General features: G+C 36.9%; 2 protein-coding genes across 3 annotated transcripts in view; one reads left to right on the top strand and one right to left on the bottom strand.

The window, feature by feature from the left end:
* ARSK (arylsulfatase family member K) overlaps nucleotides 1-4016 on the bottom strand; it is a 52461-nt gene extending 48445 nt beyond the window's left edge. Inside the window, exon 1 of the mRNA XM_003261624.3 lies at nucleotides 3686-4016. Within this exon, the coding sequence (XP_003261672.1) occupies nucleotides 3686-3811 (126 nt within the window). The 5' untranslated portion in view covers nucleotides 3812-4016. The remainder of the gene's footprint in view (nucleotides 1-3685) is intronic.
* Nucleotides 4017-4066: 50 nt separating this feature from the next.
* TTC37 (tetratricopeptide repeat domain 37) overlaps nucleotides 4067-24452 on the top strand; it is a 91700-nt gene continuing 71314 nt past the window's right edge. For both annotated transcript variants that reach the window (XM_030816979.1, XM_030816972.1), the window contains exons 1-10: nucleotides 4067-4153; nucleotides 8467-8538; nucleotides 10383-10537; nucleotides 11944-12034; nucleotides 16345-16488; nucleotides 17760-17851; nucleotides 18283-18358; nucleotides 18825-18965; nucleotides 22494-22592; nucleotides 22710-22818. In XM_030816979.1, the coding sequence (XP_030672839.1) occupies nucleotides 11945-12034; nucleotides 16345-16488; nucleotides 17760-17851; nucleotides 18283-18358; nucleotides 18825-18965; nucleotides 22494-22592; nucleotides 22710-22818 (751 nt within the window). In that variant the 5' untranslated portion in view covers nucleotides 4067-4153; nucleotides 8467-8538; nucleotides 10383-10537; nucleotide 11944. The remainder of the gene's footprint in view (nucleotides 4154-8466; nucleotides 8539-10382; nucleotides 10538-11943; nucleotides 12035-16344; nucleotides 16489-17759; nucleotides 17852-18282; nucleotides 18359-18824; nucleotides 18966-22493; nucleotides 22593-22709; nucleotides 22819-24452) is intronic.

The following is a 24452-nucleotide window of genomic DNA, read 5'->3' as shown; positions in this document are numbered from 1 at the left end:
CATGTCTCGGCTCACTGCAACCTCTGCCTCCTGGGTTCAAGCAATTCTCCCTGCCTCAGCCTCCCGAGCAGCTGGGATTACAGGTGCCTGCCACCATGCCTGGCTAATTTTTGTATTTTTATAGAGATGGGGTTTCGCCACATTGGCCAGGCTGGTCTCGAACTCCTTATCTCAGGTGATACACCCAGCTCGGTCTCCCAAAGTTCTGGGATTACAGGTGTGAGCCACCACGCCCGGCCGAACTGGTCTTATAGTTTGGAAGTGTTCTCTCCTAATTTTTGGAAGAGTAGATGAAGAATTAGTATTAATTATTCTTTAAGTATTTGGTAGAATTTATCAGTGAAACCGTTTGGGTCTGTGCTTTTCTTTGTTGGTAGTTTTAAAATTACCAGTATACTCTCTTTACTTCTTATAGGTCTATTCAGATTGCCTATTTCTTCTTGAGTCAGTTTCAGTAGTTTCTGCCTTCCTAGCAATTTGTCTATTTCATTTATCTAATTTGATGACATACAGTTGTTATCTGTAAGTATTCCCTTGTAATTCTTTTATTTCTTAAGGTAATGTATCCATCCTCTTTCAAGATTTTAGTAATCTAGCTCTTTTGTCTTTTTTCTTGTTCAGTATAGCTAAGGTTTGTCAATTTTTCTGATTTTGTCTAAGAACCAATTTTTGGTCTCATTGATTTTCTCTACTATTTTTCCATCCTCTGTTTCCTTAATTTCTGCTCTAATCCTTATTATTTCCTCCATTCTGCTTGCTTTGCAGAGCTTGTTTGGTCTTCTCAGCTTGTCTCTCCTGGTATGGAACCTCTGTCCTACCAGAGAGCTAGGGCCAGGGCAATTAGGGCCCTAGTATTCTCAACCTTCCGCACCTGGCATAAAGCCTCTGTCCTGTAAGAGGGGGCTGACTGAAGTAGGGGAGCCCTCAACTTCTCAGCTGCATTCATTAGGAATTTAACCTCTCCAACTTGGATTAGGAGAAGATGAGAAATCCTCACAGCCTGTCTCTTCTGGTGAGATATGATAACCGGTGATTGGGCACTGCGGGGGAGAAGCAGTCCTATCTTCTTGGCCACACCCACCTGTGTGAAACCTCTGCCAAAGCCATAGTTCCCTGCCACAGACTCTTCTTGCTATTCTTACCAAGTTTTAGTAGATTTTCTTGAATAAATGTTTCTTCATTTGGTGTATGCCCTTAGCACAATTTCCAGACACTTTAAGTGTTTCAAATATTTAATAGTTTTTATGGATAGTTTAAAAAAGAGTTTTCATTTGTTTTGCTTGTTTTCTTTTACTTTCAGGATAGCAACGCAAAGCTCTGAAAAGTAAAACCAATGTGCTATTTTCTTCCTACAATTATTATCCAGCTCAACTGCTCTATCTTAGCCTGTAGAGTTTTAGAAATGATAAATCACAGTGTCAAGAATCTAATAGCATACCAAACTGGTATAATCATAGAGAGAGGAATTATTTTAAGTTTAAAGACCAATATTTTTACTATATAGCTGAATATACCTAAAACAAAAACTTCAAAGAAACTGTAAGCTGCACTCAAAACTAGAATTATTTCTAGTAATATTACAGTCTTATTTTCAAACACATTGATATATACATATTATATGTTTGGATAAAGCAAATAAGTAATTGTATTAATGTATTTAGACCAAAATGTTTGGCATAAAACCAAAAAGATATAAGTATAAAAATCAAAGAATAAACTCGTAATCTTAAATTTGAATGGAAAGTATTAGTATGATCTCACAATTTATTTTTCTTGTTCTAAACTATATATACTTTCTAGATTTGTCCACTGGAAAGGTCTAGATGCAATGAACACCCTAACACTCAGATTGTGGTCTCTAAATACAAGATGGGACAGGAAATATGCACTGTGGACATGGAACTCTGTTAAAGCAAGTTGTCAAATACTAATGGGGATGGGTCAAAAGGACTCAGAACCACCTGAAAGGGCTTCCACTGGCCAAAGATAGGACAGTTTGAATAATAACAAGTATGTGAATGCAAAAAAATTTTTTTATTTTTTATTTTTTTTAATTTTTTAATTTTTATTTATTTTTTTGAGACGGACTCTCGCTCTGTCGCCCAGGCTGGAGTGCAGTGGTGTGATCTCAGGTCACTGCAAGCTCCGCCTCCCAGGTTCACGCCATTCTCCTGCTTCAGCCTCCCGAGTAGCTGGGACTACAGGCGCCGGAAACCACGCCCAGCTAATTTTTTTGTATTTTTAGTAGAGACGGGGTTTCACCGTGTTAGCCAGGATGGTCTCGATCTATTGACCTCGTGATCCGCCCACCTCGGCCTCCCAAAGTGCTGGGATTACAGGCGTGAGCCACCGCGCCCGGCCGTGAATGCAAAAAATTTAAGCACAAATATAGAAAAATCTATGCATTCATACTATACTAAAAAAAATAACAAACCTATATATCTAAGTCATCTTTGGAAGTTTCTGGGATGTTGTGATCCACATCCGGATTCCCTTTTAGGAATGAACAATTGCCTCTGCTGAAGACAGCTGCTTTGCCCAACATCATGCTCCATTCTAGGAGCAGCCTACAACCAGTGGCCATCCAACATGCAGGTAGAAAGGTCTGTTCTCCTCACTCCAACTGGAAAGCAGCTCTGAAGCACCAGACTAGTCTGAGAACTGTCATTCATAAGATAGCAACAAAATTCAGCTTCTCCTCTGCACAATCCTGCTTCCTTCATTTGCCTTTGATTACAAGAGCACTCTGTAATAAAATGCCATCTAGTCAATTTCCAGTACTGCCCATTCTCTAAGTTTAAATCACAAAGATAACTTTAAGTAATATTTTCAAAAAATCCCATGGGCACATCCAGACTATGTAATTTTAATCATCAGGAATCTACGAGAAAGGAAATACAACATATGATTACAAACACTCTTTAGTGCCGGATATGCTTAACACCAACATCTGTGTGACCACAGTAACACCGAGTGATAATAAACTAATATTACAATTAATAACCAAACAATTGTCGAAGCAGCACTTTTGAAAACATGGATCATCCTAAAAGCATCGGGTAAGGTTGACAGTAGCAACTTTGGCTTGGGAAAGTTTCAAAAACTGTTTAAGTTTGGGATTCAGCCACATTACCAACACACACACATACACACAATTTCTCTGGAATACGGGGGAGTGAATCAAGTTATACCAACGATTCCATTTGAATCAGCACTAACAGGATTATCACAGACCTGGATAATAAAAATAAACTTTCTTCACTTCTCACCCAAACATGAATTCCTGCAAACTTGAGGTGAACTGGAAAATGACTTTTGGAAAGCTAACACGCTTTTATGGAGATGCAGAATGTTATTTTACCACACAATTAAACCAAACGGGGGTATGGACTGAAAGTTCATTAGTAGTGGTAAGATGATTTAGCGAATCGAGGTCAGTATTTAAAAAAAAAAGATCTGCAAAGGTGTTTTCAGTGTTTCACTATTGTCTTACATGCTTGCATAGGTATGTGGTGTACGTGTGAGTACACGGGGCCTCACATAAAATGTATTTCTTTCTTTGCATCGGGGTAAAACGTGTTTGAAAATGTCTCAGGTTCTGCTCCCCAAAGCCTGCAGCACAGGCGGCGGCGGGGAGGTCGCCGGTCCCTAGCGGGGCGCCCCTCCCCTGCCTTGCGGTACTTACGAAGGAGTCGCTCACGACCAGCACCACATTGGGCGCTTTGGCTGCTCCCCGCCTCTGCTCCCCTGCTCCGGGGGCCAGTACCGCCAGCGCCGAGGATGCGACCACCGACACCCACAGCAGTAGCATCGCCGGCAGCGGTTCTGAGAGCCTGCCGCCGGGCCAGCCGCCTCCCTCTGGCGTTCTCTCCCTAGCAGAACAGGGCAGGGACAGCGAACAACTCCCAAAGCTTGCAGTTTGGTTGCTTGATAGTAACGCCGAGCTTCACCCTCAGAACTACAACTCCCATCAGGCGGAAAGCGCGCACATGCGCAACAGAGAAATCCCCGCTTTTACCCACATTAAGACCTTTTAAACAAATACCGAGCAAATCAGAACCCAGCCACTTCCAGTCACGTGAAGATTCCTGGGAAAGGCGCATGCGCTCTCATTGCAGCCTCGGCGTTTGTAGAAGAGGAGCATCTACCCCAGGTGGGTTCGGGTCTCTGATGCTTTTGCACAAGGGATCCTAAAGGCGATTGAAATGGTACTTAGAGAAAGAAAGGATCAGGGCCGGGGCTGTTCATTTTGGGCCGCGCAAGCGTGGCTGAGTGTTCGGCGAGAGCGTGAACTGGGCGGCGATGAGGTGGCGGCGCGGCTGTCACTTAAGTTGAATAGGGCGGTTCCTTGTGGGGCCTCTGGGTGGACCGCCTCAGGTGCGCCGTGAATGCCTTAGAGCCCCCCGAATACCTTCCCAGGGAAATCTCTAGCCTGTCTCATCTTACTGCTTCTCTTACCCTGTGCAATCAGGATTTACTGTGCTCCCATGGGGCGAGGAGCGGGGCCTAGTAAGAAGTTTCCGGCTGTAGGCAGGGGAAAACATAGCTGTTCCTTGCCTTCAGAGAGCAAAGGAGATAAGCGAAACTGGAGGGGGAAATGGGCTGTGCGATATGTTCAGTTAGTTGACGTAGGTTCAGAATATCATTGTTTTGCTGCAGAATAAAAACCGGTTTCTTTTGACTGTAGAATTCCTTTGGAGAGTTCTGGAAGAAGCAGATTTCTGTCCCAAAGCCAAATTCCAATTTCAGTATCTAGTTTCGGGTATATAATTTGCACATCACACTAGTAGTTTTAATATTCTGACAGTAAAAAGAGGAGTTATACTGCTTACTTAATATAAGTCAACTGAATACTAATATCTGGCAGTTTTTTTGCATAAGATAATTGTAATAAGGAACAGATTTATTTATTTAATACTCACATGGCACTTAGGTGCTGAGCATTATACTAAGCATTTACGGAGCATCTACTGCATGCCAGGTACTTTTATATGGAATATTTTCCATAATCCTCACATTCACCATATTGCAGATAGGAAAACAGGCTTAGAGAGGTTAAATGACTGGCCTGAGTTTACGCAGGGAGCCAGTCAGAGCACAACTGAAAATGGAAGAGTCTGTGCGGTAACTCACTAAATGCTCTGTCTGCAGTTAATTACAAAATTTCATGACAGTCTACTGAGTTTATCTGTTAGTGTAGCAGAATTGTTACTCAAGCAGCATGATAAAGATCTGCGGGAGCATGCAAAAACGTAAACAGTGTTGGGCGCGGTGGCTCACGCCTGTAATCCCAGCCCTTTGGGAGGCCGAGGCGGGCGGATCACCTAAGGTCAGGAGTTCGAGACCAGCCTGGCCAGCACGGTGAAACCCCGTCTCTACGAAAAATACACAAAATACCGGGCGTGGTGGCGGGCGCCTGTAATCCCAGCTACGAGGGAGGCTGAGGCAGGAGAATCACTTGAACCCAGGAGGTGGAGGTTGCAGTGAGTCGAGATTGCACCATTGCACTCCAGCCTGGGCAACAAGAGCAAAAATCAGTCTCAAAAAAAAAAAAAAAACAAACCCTAAACAATAGTCTCAGTTTACACGAGTTTAGATTTCAGGGAAGCAAAACTTAGCATACATGAAATAATAATACAGCATGGAAAGTAATACAAGTGGGCTTTCTCATAAAAACAAATTTGTTTTGAGTTAATTTGGAGTGTAGAACGTATTTTCTACCATAGTGACAATATTGACTGACATTTAAATTCATAAAAGTTATATTTAATTTTGTGTCTGATTCCATAAACTGTGCTTACTCTCTACAGCCTTGTTTCCACAGGACATGTACTCTGATGACAGGCTTACAAGAATACATATTTTTCTTCTTTATCCCCTTGGCAGTGTCAATAGGAGCAGGTGCTGCAGTGATTTGGAACAAGACAGATATTTTAGAGCTTTAGAGACATTGTGCTGGAAGAATCTAAGAGGCTTCTAGTCCTACTTCCCATCTGACATTCAGTTTATCCTAAAACATTCCTGCTGAGTGGATTGTCCGGCCTGTGCTTTTTCATCTCCAGTGATGGGAAACACTTCCATTGAGTACCTCATTCCACATTTATATAGGTCTCATCAAAAGTTCCTATTTTAAGTTGAAGTTAATCTTCCTCTATTTTTAACCATTCATTAGTGCATTTTTCTTCACTTTTACATGGATAATCTCTCCCTTTCAACAGTCCTTCCCCCAACTCCCTCGCCACCATTTCTTTTTTTTTTCCCTAGTCCCCAGTTTCTTCAGCTAGTTCTCATAATTTCAGATTTCTTCATTGTTTTGATTACTCTTTTGCGAACATATAACATTTTTGCTAATCAATAACTCTATGCTATCAGAAAAGGTCCTCGAGAGAATGTAACCATTTGACTCACTGCCTACTTCCCTCCCGCCATTTTTCACTCCTGCATGCTCTCCTCTAGAATACTGAATTCCCAAAGCACTCTTTGGAAAGTGCGGGTCACAGATGCTTCTGTGGCTTGTTTTTCCCCAGGCGTGTGCTCAAAGTATGGCTCAATAAACCTCTACTGATTGAGACACTTCCCTCAGTCACTCATTTTTCTGTTAACACTGGTAAGCCTTGGAAGCTGGAAGATCATTAGCTATTTACTGAATATGTATTATCCAGTAAGTGTTGGGTATATAAGAAGCTCTGAAAATGTAAGACTTACATCTAAGAATTTATTGAATTGGGAGACAGGTTATGTCTATATAGGATAATAAAAATAATATTTGTTAAGTTGCAGTTGAATAGCTCAGTTTGGAGGTTTGGAGGAGGGAGTGATCCCTGTTGTAGGCTGTGCTCTAGTATTCATGTAGTGTAGTAACTAATATGAAGAGGATACTCATGTTTGATGATAGCTGTCTTGAGGAATACAGATGCTTCTTACGGTGGGTTACACCATGATAAACCCATTTTAACTTGAAAATATTGTAGGTCAAAATGCATTTAATATGCTGATAAGCCCATCGTAAAGTCAAAAAATTGTAAGTTCAACCATTTGTAAGTCAGGGGCCATTTGTATAGGTAAGAAGTTTACTTCTTGAGAGAGCAAGGAAGAAGGAGGTTGCAGGAGGGTTGGGGATTTGAATGTGTAGAGAAAATTTTTAACACTGAGTTATCACACTAGTTGTTTTAGGAAAGGCAAGTAGCGAAGTTGATTTAGAGAATAACAGTAGATAGGACATTATTAGTGTAGATTATGTCCAAGTACTCCATCTATGTATATATCAGGTAAGTGACGTAATTCTTACTTTACCAGTGAGGAAATGGGCTTTGAGTAATGAAGTCATGTACCCAAGGCCTAATGGCTTTGATCCTAGATCCATTTGATTTCCTAAGCTCACTCTCAACTAGGGTAAGCCTTGGTGGGTGGATATGACAGAGTAAAGGGGCTGACAGGATCTAGGGTATTTTGTAAGAACCGAGTTGAAGTGACTGAGTGATAAAACTAGATTGGGTGAGGAGAGCAGCAAAGTGTTAGCAGGGCTAAAGAAGCCAGTGAAATAGTCAAGTTTGTACTTTTTTTTTCTTTTTTAACTATTATCTTACTTTCCTAAACATTGTTTGGATTACCATACTTTCTTTTCTTACCAGGAAGACTTTCTACTGTTGGACTGAACTTCTACTTAGGTAGATCACTAAAGAGTGTTTTGGTTAGGGAAACTTTTGATTCCTTGTTCATCCCTACCTGCCTCGCCTAAACATTGTTTACTTCCTAGTTCTGAAGTAGCATGTTTTTTTTCACTTTATTCAATTTTTCAAAACCACCTCCATTCCCTCCAGGGACCATTCTAGATTATTTTTTGTTTGACAGAAGCCACTTCAGGGATGCTATCAAAATATCCTTAGAATTTGTAGATGTGTAGTTGTGTTACTATTTTTAATGACTATTTAAATGTATTATTAATATTAAAAAATTTTCTCTGTTTTCATTAGATTACAAACTAATATAATTGTATTATATTATACTCCTTATGTTCCTTAGAGAAAAGTTCTATTCTAATATAATTAGGCTGCAAATTGGGTGTAAATAAGTACCCTTAGTTGTCTGTAGATGTCCTTGATTCAAAGCAAAAATGGCACAGAAATAGTAGATATTCTTCTTTGGCTCCATTTTTTATATTGACATCAGTGTATTTTGGGTTTCGGAAATGGTTTTTCAAAATCCTTCTGATCACTTGTAGAAGTTTCCTTTTATTATCTGAGGCCCTAGGAATATAGTTTAGACCAATTCAGAAATTTGGAGATTAAGAATAGTGTCTCTCTGGGAAAGAATAAAAATACTAAAAATTATACATAATTATTTCTCATGTTTTAAATTATGAATTATGAAAATTGAATCTGATGCATTAGAAAGTTTAGAAGGTTTTGGGTTGTGGGTGTCATCCTTTTTATATGACTGTCTCATACTTGTTATTGTTTAATTTAGATGGAAAATGGGTAAGGAACAATCTGAAATTCAATTCGGGAAGAATATAGAGGTGGTAATAATTGGTAAAAGGTAAGTGTCTACAATGCTAAATAATAAATTGGAATCTATTTTTACTTAATGATTGTTTTTACTCATTCCTTTCAGAAGAAAGATTTAATGGCATAGTTTTTTTTTTAAATGTCAGACTGTGGGTCATTACAAAATACCTTTTGTTATTAGATTTAAAGTTATCATTTTTTTCCTTTCTGTAATTAGGTTCCATTATCATTACTATTTATTATTGTTGTTGTTTTAGCTTTGTGGAATCTTTGTATGAGCATATTGAAATATTATTTAAGGTTTCATAGCCTCAACTGGGGACATATATATCATACCTATATATGTTGTCCTTGGGAATATCATTGCCTTTATGGCATGACTGTCACTTTCTAACTCAATTTTAAGTGCAATTGTTGCCACTTTTTATACTTGATTTATGTTGGATAAAAATATTTTGGGTTGGTAGTAGAAAAACTTGAGTGAAAACGTACAAAATGAATACTCTTATTTAAAAAAAAGTCAGTTGAGATTGAGGAGAATAGTGGAAGGAGAGGTATAAGAGGAAAGAATTAATAGGGAGTTGTATTGTGGAAGAATATTAAAGGCATCTCCCTCTCTTGCAAGAGAGCTAGATGTTTCTTTGACGTGTTAGAAATCCTTACAATCAAGGGAAATATCCAAAATAGAGGAGTATGGAGTTACGTGGAATCATTTTGGGTAGTAGGTTTTTACCCTTTGAAGGAAAATGGGTTTAAGTGGTACCTAGTAGATGGTTGGATCTCAATAAGGTTAGAAAATTGGTGAATGGACGTTTCCCTTTCCCCTCAAAAATAAAAATTAAAATTTAAAAAAAAAAGGAAGTAGTAGTTTTTAGGGTTGAAAAGGGGCAGATTATTTTGTCTTTTTAAAAATTAACCTTCTGAAACTTACCTACATATATGTGTGTATGCATGAGTGAGAGAGGACCTCAGTGCTAGCGTATTGTGTTAAATGTTGCATCAAATGAAGAAGGAATTGGAAGAGAATAGAGGGTTCCATTGTAGCATGAAGAATTGTAATTACATATGGAGACATACAGATACTGAAGGATATTTAATATTAGAATTGATTACCAAGAGAAAAATGGTGTTTGTTTCTATATAGTGGTCTTTAAAAACAACCTACTTAAAAATTCCTAATGGCTTCCTATTTGCTGCTGTATTTAACTTCACACTTGTCTGTTTGACTTTCAGGATCTGTAATCTGAGGCTCTATTTACCTACCCAACCTAATTTTCTTCTCTTTAATAAGTCCCTTCTGATCCATTCAGCCTGGCTTTCTCACTGTTTCCTATACTTGCCACAACTCATTCCCACTTCTCTCACTTTGCTAATGCATTTACCTCTGAGTAGAGCAATTTTCCTTCTTCGCTCCATTCTTAAGTCTTGTCATCTTCTATTAATAGAAGCCATTAATAACATCACACACCTTTCCTTCTCTAAATTCCTATTGCACTTCCACTCATTACCCTTAGTTTAGCATTTGATTATTGAATGACTTATATGTCTTAAGTCTTTCTCTTGATTTAGATTATATTCTTTATATATTTTTTATATCATGCACAGCAAATAGCTTGGGGGCTGCATGTAGTTTAGTAGTGGTTGGTTCTACCTTGTTTGTATACATACCCTCGTGAATGTTGGGTGATAGAAGAGATAGTGAACTTCCTCCTTATGTAATGGTTGTGGTCTTCTGTTTGTTTTTAATTTGAGACTGTTTTTGTTCCTTTTCAACTTGGACATCTTTTGATTTTTTTACTTGAGTGTCTCTTTTTGTCTCTTTTTATTGATCTAGATCAGTTGTCATCATCCTTGATGTTATTTTCTTCTTTTTAGTCTGCAGGTTTTTTTTTAACCAAAGGAAACTGGTTTGAGAAAACTGTGAAATCAGCGTTGAAATTTGTTACCTACTCCAATCAAGATTTGCAAACTACACAAAAACATTCTGAAGCTTTCACCTATAAATATATACCACGATAATTTCAGATAAGGTAGTCGTTTCTAAAGCAAGAACATACGAAATATAGTGCTTTAAATTATATAATTATTGTAACTAGGCAAAAAAGTTACTTATCTGCCTATTTAGGGAATCTGGTTCTAGCTGTAGATAAATTGATTTTATGGTATCTTAATTTTTCTATTATTTTGAATCCTAACATTTTTTAAGTCAAAAAGATTAAATAATATATATCTAACTTCTCAAACTGCTTTGGTCTCATACTTCTGTGTTAGCTTCTTCTTTGGATATAAAGGACTGTCAGTGTACCATGTCAGTGATTCATCTTTTTGGTACATTTTACTCCCTTGAGCATCTGAAGCCTATAAATAGTTAATATTTACCCCAGCTTTGTTTTACCTTTCTGTGAGATTAGAGGAGCTGACAGAAAATACAAATGTTTCTTTTTTTAACATTGAATTATGATTGAATTAGACTTGTTTACAGGTAAGCCAGAATAAGTTGTGTAATCTTAAAATATGCTAATTTATTTAAAATTAATATATCTTAAGATTAAATGAAGAAATATTTCCTCTACTAATTAAAATATCTTTTTATGGCTGAAATTAGTGTACAACCCTTTTGCATTATCCATTGCTTCCATTCAAGTTTAAACATTGTTTTTCTTTAGAGAAAGTACAGGTAATAATCCTACGGTAATCCTTATTGTGAAGAAAGTTAATATCTTGATTTATGTTTCACAGAAACTAGCATTAAAACAATGCTTTCTTAAACTTTCATATCACAGTCACTGAAATTATTTGTGTTAGTGTTTTATCTGTGACTTGGGCTTATTCTGCTGGATCTTGCTTTGTATAGAGTGGGAGAGTTGGATTGAGATTGGTATGTTTTGAGTCCTGATCAACAAGATCATTTGTATTTTAGCCAAAATATATAGAGAACGAATGTAAATAAAATATAACTGAATTTCAACACTTATTAATTGATCATCTATAATTTAAGATACTAGGTCCTGGGGATGTGGCAGTGAAAAAAAAAATTCTTGCCTGCATGGAACTTACATTCTTGTGGGGTTGGGACCCAGAAAATAAATAGGATAAATAAGTAGAATATATAGTATATTAAATGTGACAAATGCTTTCAAGAAAAATAAAGCAATGGTAGGGGTTCAGGAAATACTGGGTTGTTGAGAGTAGGGGGATAGCAAGATTAAAATGTTAAATAGCATGTCAAAGGAAGGTTTCATTGAGGAAGTGACATTTGAGTACAGATCTGAAGAGGTGAAGGAATAAACTGTGTATATTCTAGAGGGAGGACTGTTCCAGAGAGAAGGAGTCTTTTCCTTTTCCAGGTTCCCTTATTCAGATGGCTAAGTTTGTTGGAACCTTTACGGTTGGGTAGGTATTACTGTAGATTCACTCAGGCTTTCTGCCTTGACAGAATGTCCAGCAAGGAAGTGAAGACTGCTCTAAAAAGTGCTAGAGATGCAATCAGAAACAAAGAATACAAAGAAGCTTTGAAACACTGTAAGGTAACCAGTATTTTTTTCTTCCACAATGAAAGTATGTTACCCATTTATAAACATTGTTGATTTGTAATACCTGAATTATTTCCTGTCCAAACAACAGAAGTGGTAAGGCCATTTAATAGAACCATTAGAATGGTTGGACTTTTAACCTCCAGTTAGCAGGATAAACTACCTCTGCCAAACTTAATTTTCTCTGTATTGGTAACTTACCAAAACCAAGTTCTTAAAACCTGAATATCCCATAAATGTCTTTTGATGGTTGTATCGTGGAATGCTACTGTATCTTAAAGTTTTCATTGTTAAATGGCATGTTAGTGTTCTTTTTCTATTTGGTTTGTGGATGAGACGACCAAGATTATAAAGCTTATTTTTATGCTGATGGGTATGTTTCCATTCAGAGGGAGAAATTGGACTTGGGGGAGAGACAGAGGATAGTGGTAAGAGTGAAGTCATCAGTAGGTGAGAGACACACTGGGATCTCTCACCTGTCTCCCCCAGGGAGGGAAGAAAGACTGTTTCCTTCAGCACTAGGTTTATCTAATTGATGCACGTTTCAATTATATACAGCACCACCATAGCTGTTTTCCTTCTGTAAGCTTTCTGCAAAATTCAGATATGAATTCCACCAAATAGTTAATAATTTATACTAGAGAGACCCAATTAGAAAATGCAAATGGATAGCTAATCAGTTATAAATGCCTGATTACTAATGTGTAGTAACCCAGAATATTGGTTGAGACTAAATGAATTTTTGAGCGCTTGAGGGAGCCCTTTAATCCTTCTTTCATCTTAGCAGGAGAGAAGATAGGTGCCCATCCATACAGTGTTGGGCTTGTAGATTTGGTGGTGGGAAAAGCTGTCTTCTCTAATGGCTTCTATTTTCTTGGCGAAGTGTAAGATGAGACTGGGAGAAGATTTGGTTAGGAGGTTTGAGATAACAGAAGGTATGAAATAGTTTCTTTCTTTGTCTTTTTTTTTTCATGGTGGGAAAAGAAACTTGCTAGTAAGGATTGGAAAGATTAGCAGGCCCTAGTGATTGCCCATTTGAAGTTTCAAGCTATTAAAGTGAAATTAGTGAACTCCGCTGTAGTTTTTCTCTTTGTATTCAGCTTCTCAGGTTTGGAGATGGGCATGATGGGGTTCAAGTATGGATGGAGAGAAAAATGAGAGGAAAGACATGCAAAGGAAAGACATGACAAGGGAGTGATGACAGTGGTGAGCCCCGGAGTCTAAGCTGGGTAAAGAGGAATTAGAAATGAGAAGTGGGTTGATAGGCAATGGAAAAAGGGGTTAGGATAGAAAAAATTAGAGAAACCAAAGGTTAAAGATTTGTTACCATGGGACCACTACAGTAATTGAACTGGGACGGTAAGAGAGGAGCAGAATAGTACTGTGCTGGAAATTCAGATTTTGGATGGGTGAGTACTGTGGAGGTCACATAACTGAGAGGCCAGAGTGTTCAACGGGATATCAGCATGGATGTTAGAATGAATACAGGCACTGAGGTGGAAAAGAAGGATACAGAATTTTCACTGAAGGAAAGGGGAGTTAGGAAGTTGGTAGATTGTAGCAACAAGAAGGCTATTTTTAGTAGTATAGTTGGATGGCCTGAGCTTCAAAGGTAGTGGGGTTGCTGAAGGAGGAAGGAGCAATAGAGGACTGCAGGTGACAGTGTGAGCAAGGAGAAGCCGTTTCTCACCTTCTAGTCCTGTGGCATGCGAGCTGTAAAAGAAGTCATCTGCAATCTGTAGGATGTATAGGGGAATTAGCCATGTTTTCATTGAGGCAGAACTTGGTATGGTTAAAAGAAAGGTTAAAAATATGGAAGGAACTTGGCTGACCCAGACTGGGAGTTCCAGAGGGCACAAGGAAGAATTTAGGAGAGTGGTAGGGAGGGAATTGGGCAAGACTGGGCAGTATACATGGCAATATGAGGATGAGTCTAAGGAGTAAATAGGTAAAGGATACCCTTGTGAGGTTTAGGTTTCTGGTGGTGACTGATGGAGCCCAGCAGGTATGCAAGGCCGTGATAGTATTAATCTTTTTTTTTTTTTTGAGACGGAGTCTCGCTCTGTCACCCAGGCTGGAGTGCAGTGGCGCGATCTCGGCTCACTGCAAGCTCCGCCTCCCGGGTTCACGCCATTCTCCTGCCTCAGTCTCTCCGAGTAGCTGGGACTACAGGCGCTCGCCACCACGCCCGGCTAATTTTTTGTATTTTTTTTAGTAGAGACGGGGTTTCACCATGGTCTCGATCTCCTGACCTCGTGATCCGCCTGCCTCGGCCTCCCAAAGTGCTGGGATTACAAGCGTGAGCCACCGTGCCTGGCCGATAGTATTAATCTTGATATAGAAGAAGGTGGGTAGTGTGTTCCAAGAGGTGACAGGTTGTGGATAGAATACAAGAAGGGAAGAAGGACTGTTTCCTTCAGCACTAGGTTTATCTAATTGATGCATGTTTCAATTATATACAGCACCACCATAGCTGTCTTCTTTCTGTAGGCTTTCTGCAAAATTCAGATATGAATTCCACCAAATAGTTAATAATTTATACTAGAGAGACCCAATTAGAAAATGCAAATGGATAGCTAATCAGTTATAAATGCCTGATTACTAATGTGTAGTAACCCAGAATATTGGTTGAGACTAAATGAGTTTTTGAGTAAAGGAATGTTGCATTTGCTGTGGTTTTGTCTGTTCATCACCTTGTTTGCCTGTGGTGCTTTATCACATGGTATGAGTATCCCTTCAGGGAAGCCTTCTCCAGTTTGTGCAGAGTTCGGTACTTTTTTCTCTATGTTCTTTCAGAATCTCATACCTGCTTTCACCACATTGTTGATAATTATTTTCTTAAACATCCGTTTTGGATTCTGAAAACCTGGTCATCAGGCAGATAGTTGGTACTTAACTAATTGCTGGTCGAGTATGGCATTTTGTTCAGCAGTTAAGTGCCAGCCATTGTACCTCGTGTTGGGAACATAAGCATTAATAAGGCCCCAGTGTTTAGAGCTTAACTTTGGTAGTTACATCATTGTTGTGATTTGTTAGGAGGCAGCATTATTATGTGGTTGTCAAAATAAATAGAGAAATGAATATTTAAATTGAATTTTATTTTGGGAAGCAAGAATTGCAATTTGGGGCCTACACACACAGGCTAAGTGGTCTTTTGTATGTCTGAAGAACAAAGAGAGGGTTGGCCATTTTATTGGAAAGAAAAATGTTATGTATTTGAAAGAAAGCTCACAGGTACTAGAGAAGCTTTTGGGAGCTGGCAGGCTTTGACTGGTGAGTGACAATGGTAGGTATAACTAGACTTAGAGTCATGGCAGCTACTGTGGAAAACTGGTCTTAGGGTTACAGCAGACCCTCTCAGCAGCTGGGCTTTTGGAAAATTTAAATCTTGGAGCAGGTGCTATGAGGCCTGAGTACCTTTTCCCCTGGTGCTCCCTTTACTCTGACTTAGGTGACAAGAATGGCCCAATTTGTGTAATCAGTGTGTTCACAGATAGAATGCAGCTTGTACTGCATATTAGGGACAGATTATTAGAAGTGTTATGTGGATGCACTCAAGTCTAATAATATGACTGGCTTAACTCATGGAAGTGTTCTTATTTTCTCTAGAATAATGTAAAACCTTAAGAGGCTAATTTCATTTTAGCTACTGGTTTTGTTTTTCTTTCCCTAGAACATACTTGCTAACTGCTTCAAGCTATTTTATTTTACCTTAGCAAGTAGCTGTTATTTCTGAGAGCAATTATCTCTACATATAATTTTTATTCCAGTTGGCAGGTGTTGTTTAAACATTCATTGCACTATTTATTTTGAACATATTTGGTATAATCACACTGGGGTGAGTCTAGTTTCCTAGTCTATAATCTCGAGAAAAATCCATGTGCCTAATATGGGGAAACTATCATGGTGAAGGAAAATATGAGAGTTAGATTAAGTGAAATGAGATGGAGAACAGCTTTTTGAGTTTGACCAGTAACAGTATGGAGGCAGGCAGGATGATTGAGTAGTTATTCTTTTTATACCCAGTATTCTCAAAGAGCATGGGGAGGCATTTGGTAGAGGTGTCAGTATCACTTGGGCAGCTTTAAAAAAACCATCTGTTATTTCAAAGCCATTATGGTCACTCATACAGTCCAACTCCTTCCCCTGAGGAAACTGAAACCAGATAGGTTAAATGGCATTCTGAAGTTTGCTCTGTTAGTGGTAGACACAGATTTCCTGACTCATAGTAGACTTTCTGTTATTGTTAGTTCATTTGCTTCCAAAATTTACTGACCTGCTCTTTTAATTTTTTTTTAAATCAGACAGTGTTAAAACAAGAGAAAAATAACTATAATGCCTGGGTTTTTATTGGTGTTGCTGCAGCTGAACTAGAACAACCTGATCAGGCCCAGAGTGCCTATAAAAAAGCTGCTGAATTAGAGCCAGACCAATTACTAGCTTGGCAGGTATGTAGAAATTTTTTTTTCTGTATTATGGGAATGGATTTTTTTTTGCATTTTTCAAAATACAGGTTTCAACATTAAGCATGTAAACCTGCATTTGCCCCATGTAAGAAAAAATTTAAATTTGTGGGTTTTCTAAACCTAAAAGTTAGTTTAGAAAAAAAGTGGTGCAAAGGATGTTGTTTAACACTATTTAACATCCTACCTAATGGATTATTTCTAATGTGAGCAGTCAAATATAAATCTCTACCTTAGTTATATGTGCATATAAAAGACTTATCCACAATATTACTCTTTATGCTTACCTGAGGTAAAAGAAATGTTTTTTAATGTTTCCTAAAAATAAAATAATATAAAAATGTTAATGTTTCTATCTTTGAGTGCAAGTTAAATTCTTTTTTCTTACTTAGTGGCCTTAATGTTTTTACTTAGATTCTCCAACTTTTTCACATTTAATAATTTTGTTTGGTATCTCAATCACACCTTTGAAACTGATTAATATGATGTAGTAGGCCCTGGAGAGTGTGAACCTGTTTGTCTCAGGTTCATGTGAATAAGAACTTGAGGATATCTTGTAACACACTTAGAGAAATTGCTGCTTTTATAAGGGACTGAGTGGTTTAGGATATCTGATTGTTCTTTAAAGCAAAAATGACAATTTTCACAGACTACTTGATTTTTTTTGTTTGATCATATCATAAAAGTAGTGTCACATAGATCTTAAAATTAAGTCTTCTCACCTCTCCCTTGCCTCCCCCGCCACCAATGGTAACTACGTAGCATGCTTATGCTAGTTAGCTTGATTATGGTGGTCATTTCACAGTGAATACATATACCAAAACATCAAGTTGTACACCTTAAAAACATACAATTTTTATATGTCAATGATATCACAATAAAACACTTTAAATCACATGCTGAAATTTAAAAAAAATAGTATCATATAGTAATCTTAGATGGTAAGATTGTAGAATAGCCATTAAAAGTGTTTATTATTGTGAAGCACTTCAAATGAATTTTCATAAGAAAAGGGAATGGTATACCTCTTTATTCCTGTCACCCATACTCAACAATATCCACTTTACCTGTTCCCTCCGACCCCCAGCTATTATATTTAGAGGCAAATCCCAGACAGATCATTTCATTTGTAAATTATAATAATCCTTTTTCAGAAATAATCTTTATAGATTATCATATTATTTAGAAAAATAAATGAGTGTGAGAACAGCAAATGTTTTAGGAAAAAGAATAATCATGAGTACTTCTTCTTTTAGGGGTTAGCAAACTTGTATGAGAAATATAATCCCATAAATGCTAAGGATGACTTACCTCGTGTTTACCAAAAGCTCCTGGATCTTTATGAAAGGTAAGAAATGTATGAGGAAAGGCCAGTTTCTTTCAAAGCTTGAATTTTAATAAGCTGATTAAAAATCATGTAGAGGTATTCCAGCATTTACTGGGAATTGGGAAGCTTTTTTCTTTCAAACATTTGTCACAGAATCTTTTGTGATTTAAATAGAATCAAAACACTGCTAGTAAGAGGATTGACTAATTTTGGAACTTTGATATTATTTTCAGTCAATATAATAGAAGATAATATTTCTTAAACCTTTTCTTTTTTATGAGGAGCTCATTTTAGAAAATTTTACTGTAGTATGAAAGAAGATATGTTCTAATTTAAAATAGTACCTGAAATTATTATTGGAATACTTAAATTTTAGTGTTTTAAGTCCTTGGTTATTTTTATTAATCAGATTCAAACTCCTTTTGTGTGTGTGTGTTTTGTTTTGTTCTAAGTGTTGACAAACAGAAGTGGTGTGATGTCAGCAAGAAACTTGTGGAGCTATATTACCAAGAAAAGAAACACCTAGAGGTTGGTGAATGATTTGCTGACTTCTTTTAATAATAGATGGGCTGGGCACGGTGACTCACACCTGTGATCCCACCACTTTGGGAGGCTGAGGCGGGCAGATCACCTGAGGTCAGAGTTCGAAACCAGCAAGACCAACATGGAGAAACCCTGTCTCTACTAAAAATACAACATTAGCTGGGCATGGTGGCACATGCCTGTAATCCCAGCTACTCAGGAGGCTGAGGCAGGAGAATTGCTTCAACCCAGGAGGCGGAGGTTGTGGTAAGCCGAGATTGTGTCATTGCATTCCAGCCTGGGAAACAAGAGTAAAACTCCGTCTCAAAAAAAAAATAAAATAGATGGGGTTCTATGCTTTTGCTATTTTTATATGTTAACAGATTAAAAATGTTCTTATTTGCAGATTTTACATTTTTATTGGCATTTTTACATTTTGGACAAAATAATTTAAAATCTCCTTCTTTAATAGGTGGCTCGAACATGGCACAAGTTGATAAAAACACGGCAAGAAGAAGGTGCAGACAACCAAGAGCTTCATCAACTATGGAGAAAATTGACTCAGTTCCTGGCTGAAAGTACAGAGGACCAGAATAATGAAACTCAGCAATTGGTATTGACTCATTTATTCTTCAAGTTTGTTCATGAAAATTGATCATTTAATTGAATTTAGAAAAGGGAAACATAATTGATCATTGTCATTTTAATTTTCATTTCCCTAGTAATGTCGAGCATCTTTTCATGTGTTTATTTGCACCTGTATATTTTCTTTGGTGAAGTGTGTGTTCACATCTTTGCTCATTTTTTATTGGGTTTGTTTCTTTTTATGGAGTTTTTTTAATTTTTAATTTTCATAGGTTTTTGAGGAACAGGTGGTATTTGGTCATGAGTAAGTTCTTTAGTAGTGATTTGTGAGATTTTGGTGCATGCATCACCCGAGTAGTGTACACTGAACCCAATTTATAGTCTTTTATCCCTCACCCTCCCCCAAGTTCCCAAAGACCATTGTATTATTCTTATGCCTTTGTGTCCTCATAGCTTAGAGTGAGAATATACAATGTTCTTATCATATGTTCACTTATGAGTGAGAACATATGATGTTTGGTTTTTCATTCCGGAGTTACTTCACTTAGAATCATAGTCTCCAGTTCCATCCAGGTTGCTGCGAATGCCATTAATTCATTCCTTTTTATAGCTGAGTAGTATTCCATTGTGTGTGTATGTGTGTGTCTGTGTGTACATATACATATATCACAATTTCTTTATCCACTCATTGATTGATGGGCATTTGGGCTAGTTCTGTATTTTTGCAATTGTGACTTGTGCTGCTATAAACATGCATGTGCAAGTATCTTTTTTGTATAATGACTTCTTTTCCTCTGGATAGATACCTAGTAGAGGGATTGCTGGATCAAATGGTAGTTCTACTCTTAGTTCTTTTTTTTTTTTTTTTTTTTTTGAGGCAGAGTGTCACTCTGTCACCCAGGCTGGAGTGCAGTGGTACAATCTTGGCCCACCACAACCTCTGCCTCCTGGGTTCAAGCAATTCTCCTGCCTCAGCCTCACAAGTAGCTGGGATTACAGGCATGTGCCACGATGCCTGGCTAATTTTTGTATTTTCAGTACAGATGGGGTTTCACCATGTTGGCCAGGCTGATCTCAAACTCCTGACCTCAAGTGACCCGCCCACTTCAGCCTCCCAAAGTGTTGGGATTACAGGCGTGAGCCACTGAGCCCAGCCTACTTTTAGTTCTTTAAGGAGTCTCCACACTGTTTTCCATAATAGTTGTACTAGTTTACACTCCCACCAGCAGTGTAGAAGTGTTTCATTTTTACTGCATCCACACCAACATCTATTTTGTTTATTTTTTGATTATGGTCATTCTTGGAGGAGTAAGGTGGTATCGCATTGTGGTTTTGATTTGCATTTCCCTGATCATTAATGATGTTGAGCATTTTTTCATATGTTTGTCAGCCGTTTGTGTATCTTTTGAGAATTTTCTATTGATGTCCTTAGCCAACTTTTTGATGGGATTGTTGTTTTTTTTTCTTGCTAATTTGTTTAAGTTCCTTACAGATTCTGGATATTAGTCCATGAATTACATTGGAAATAGGACATTCAATGATGATTCAATGGATGCTCAAAAAAAAAAAGAATTGTATGTTAGACTAGGTATTTTGTAAATATACAATTTTAAATTCATAGAGGCTCTTCTAGACAAAGTCAGAATTATTGGCCTGTAGTCTCATACAGAGTCTGGATGGAATGGAATTGGTACTCATGGTATCAAAATTTCATTCTCTTGTGTTCATAAGAATCTGCAATACATCAGTAACTTAATCACTGTAAAAAAGAAACTGAATTGGCTTTCACAAAACTGCTTATGGTGTCTAAAAAGTTATACCTTTAAAGGTGTGTTTCTTTACCCTTCTGAACTGAGTACTGGATTACTTTGAGGTTTAACAATTCCACTGTTTAGAGTATTTATATTTAGTATTTAGAGTAAATTTAGTATTTAGTATATTTATATTTAGTATTTTTCACCTAGAAAAAAAGTCTTTATGGTGCAGATTTTAAAGTAATTGAAAAGAATTTTTGAAAGACTAAAAAAAATTTGGTTTTGAACTACATTTGGAAAATATGTCTATCATTCTCCTTTTTTTATTTGTAACTTTAAAAGTCAACTTAATTTCTTATTATAGTAAATAGCTATTTAATGTACACTTGTTAAATTGAGTGGAATTTTAAAATAAACAAATATAGACTCTATATAGGATAGGAAGTTCATTTCTTTTTATATATATTCCTTTGTTCACTCATTAATTTGTTTATTCAGAAAATATTTATTGACTACCTGTTATGTCAGGCAGTGTCCTAAGAGCTGGGGATAAAAGTGTGAGAATAAGATTTCTTTTTTGTGTGTGATAACATGATTTATCTGTGCATAGATTCAGTTGTGGAAAAAATTGAGCAGTGACAAAATTAGGTAGCTTAGCAGTTTCTCTTAAATTGTATAATATCATAATATAACTTCATTATTTTCCTTAAAATAGTGTAGGTTACCAGAATATCAAACACATTCCAAAATAAGTAAAATAACTTTTTGGATGGTCTATCCTACCCTCCTCCATGACAGAGAATTAATTGTACTTATGATTTTAAGAATTGATTTCTAACTGTTAGTAATAGATAAAAGGATGGGAGTATTTATTGTTACTTTGAATACTGAGTATTTAGAAAAAAATGTATCACAGATTTTTCATTTGGAATAATTTTATTACTGTTTTTGAAAATCTTTTATGCTAGACTGTTTTGAGCTATGTTCCTTCTTTGTAAGATTGTTAGCTTTATCAGGGCAGCAAAATTTTACTTATTTATGTAGATTTTATACCATACTTTCCAAAGAAAATTTGAGATATTGAATTACATTATGGCTTTTTGGTTTTAAGTGATGAGTATTCATTTTAAAGTAGAATGTGTAGCCAACTGAGTGGTATGAAGTGCTTTATACCACTTGCCTTGGATTCTAGTATTACTGTTCTTCTTCAAGACATATTGACATATTTAGAAGGCCTGTTGGCCTTCAAAGCCAGTTAATACTGCATAAGAGAGGTGATGGAATGTTCTTCAGAGTCAGCTAATACTGCATAAGAGAAGTGATTTCATAACAGTTCAGTCATATCTCTGCTTTTCTTTTACCAAAAGTATCACCCAACTTTATAATGGTTTTTTAAAGGTTGAAGATTTGCTATCATTGAAGATATTTCAAAGAACGTGCTAGTGATTTCAGAATTGTTTTAAAAATGGTATGTGAGCAGTAGCAGCTATACTAGCATATAAGACTATACTCTGGTTGACTACTTTGTAGGAGACAGCAGGCACTTGGAAGTGCGTTTTGTTAAATTAATGTTGTTAATTATAGTTGTTACTTACCAGTTGAGTGCAGTTTGCTGGCCAGTTGGAGTTAGAATGCATTCCAAAACTTACAAATACATGTTTTTCCTCATTGAAGTTGTCAGGGTCAGACTGTAGAATACATTTGCAGTTAATTGAAGGTGTAGTTTGTGTAAGAGAGTCTTATACATTTAATCATTTGTCATTTAAGTATGATACAGATGGTAGCTTTTTTATTTGTTTCAGCTTTTAACTGCTTTTGAGAATGCACTGGGATTATCAGATAAGATTCCTAGTGAAGATCACCAAGTACTTTATAGGCATTTCATTCAGAGTTTATCCAAAGTAAGTTGATTTTTTAAATCTCTAATGTGACTTGTATGTATTTCTAATTAGCAAAGTGTTCATAAATACATTTTACTACTACTAGAATATAGTGTATTTTGCTTTTATATTTTCAAGTTTCCTCATGAGACTGCTAGATTGAAGAAGGCCTGTGAAGGAATGATAAACATCTATCCTACTGTACAGTATCCATTAGAAGTGCTTTGTTTGCATTTAATTGAATCAGGTAATTTCTTCCTTATTATAGTGTGTGTCCTAGAGGTGTGTGATTATATGAGTGATGTTATTAATCAAAAAATGTTTTAGTGTCTGCCATGTTTAAGGTGTTGTTTCTGTGTTTCTGGACATAAAAAGGAGTATAATGTGTAGTCTTTGTGTACATGAAAAGGCTAATAAATATAGGAAAGTACAGTAATACAGAAGAATTATGAGTTGCCAGATTTATTGTTGATCAGTGAAATCTTTTTAATGGTGGGAATTGGAGGGGGTCTTGAATTTTTTATAGATACTAGATAAACAGGAGTAGGGGAAATGTATTCCAGCTGGCATGAGCAGAGATGTGGAGCTAGGTGCATTTTTTAGGAATGGTAAAATAGGTTTGCTTGCTATAGTGGAAGAAATAACTAAGATATATTTTGGCTAAATAGGTCAGGCTATATTACACAGAGCTATGAATATCACAGAAAGGATTTTTGGAAAGTTTAGCTGCCTCAGTGTTGATGTTATGTCACAGTGTCATAAGAACATTGTTATGAATATTGTAATATTATGAAGTAATTAAATTCCTGAATCTCCTTTTTTAATGAAATAGAGCATATTCAAGTGGGAGAATTTGTCTCTGTGTATACTTCATGCTCTTGTATCTTCATGTACTTTGTTTGGGAGGAAGAGAGAAGTGATGACAACTAGCTTGCTGGGAGTTGGCAAACCTGTAGCTGTGGATGTCTTGTGTCCAGGGCTGGTATTCCACCAGTTTACAAGAGGTTGGCTCTATTGGTTTTTCCACCAGCCTCTTCGCTTTTGGTCAGTATCTGTGCTGAATAGATTTTTTTTTTTTTTTAAATAACCTGAATTTCATGCCCGTATTCTCTTGAGGTGAACAAGTTCACAGAAGTCAGTCACTGAAATAGAAATATTAGTACATACACCAGTGTGGTAGTGATTGTCAATTATTGCAGAGCTTTACTAATCCATTTAATTTTTTTCACTTTGTTGCTAAATGAGTATATACATGAGAATGCTTTGTATGTGAATGACCCTCACATGTGTCATAGTGAAAAAAGGGTTGAAAACTACTGCTAAAGATAACTGTGAAGGAAAATTCCTTGGTAGAAAATGACCATTGCACCTATCTCAGTTCTCCTCATTTTAACTCTCCTTTAAAGTCCTCTTTTACTTTTTTTTTTTTCCTGGTGTCGGAATAAAAAAATACTGTTACCTTCAGCTCTGGTTTTGGTAGAAGCAGATCCCCTTTGCCTTACTTTAACTGAGTCAAAGATAGACTTAGGAGAGTACTTTTTACTACCATAAGAAGAAAGAGAACATAAAAAGTATAGTGAGTGGAGTATAAAGTCTTAAACTAACATGGTGTGCAGGACAGATTGTACAGAAGGTGGACTAGCTCCAGTAGACTAAGTGACACTAGATTTGAATGAACGAGGAGTATGATAGTGAAGATAGAAAGGAACAGATGAATGAAAAAATGAAAATGATTTCCTAGAGGGAAAGAGAGGCAAAAATCAATTTTAACTTTCACCTCTCGTGAAAAGTTGGCCCAATATGGCATGATGATTTGTATGAAATGTAGGTTATTGAGAGGAGATGTTAATGGGACAGTTAATGGGAGATGCCCATCAGTGG

Source organism: Nomascus leucogenys, chromosome 2, assembly GCF_006542625.1.
Source record: "Nomascus leucogenys isolate Asia chromosome 2, Asia_NLE_v1, whole genome shotgun sequence".
In the NCBI taxonomy this organism is placed as follows: domain Eukaryota; kingdom Metazoa; phylum Chordata; class Mammalia; order Primates; family Hylobatidae; genus Nomascus; species Nomascus leucogenys.
The sequence above is the reverse complement of the archived record's forward strand: the minus strand, read 5'-3'. Positions and strand labels throughout refer to the sequence as shown.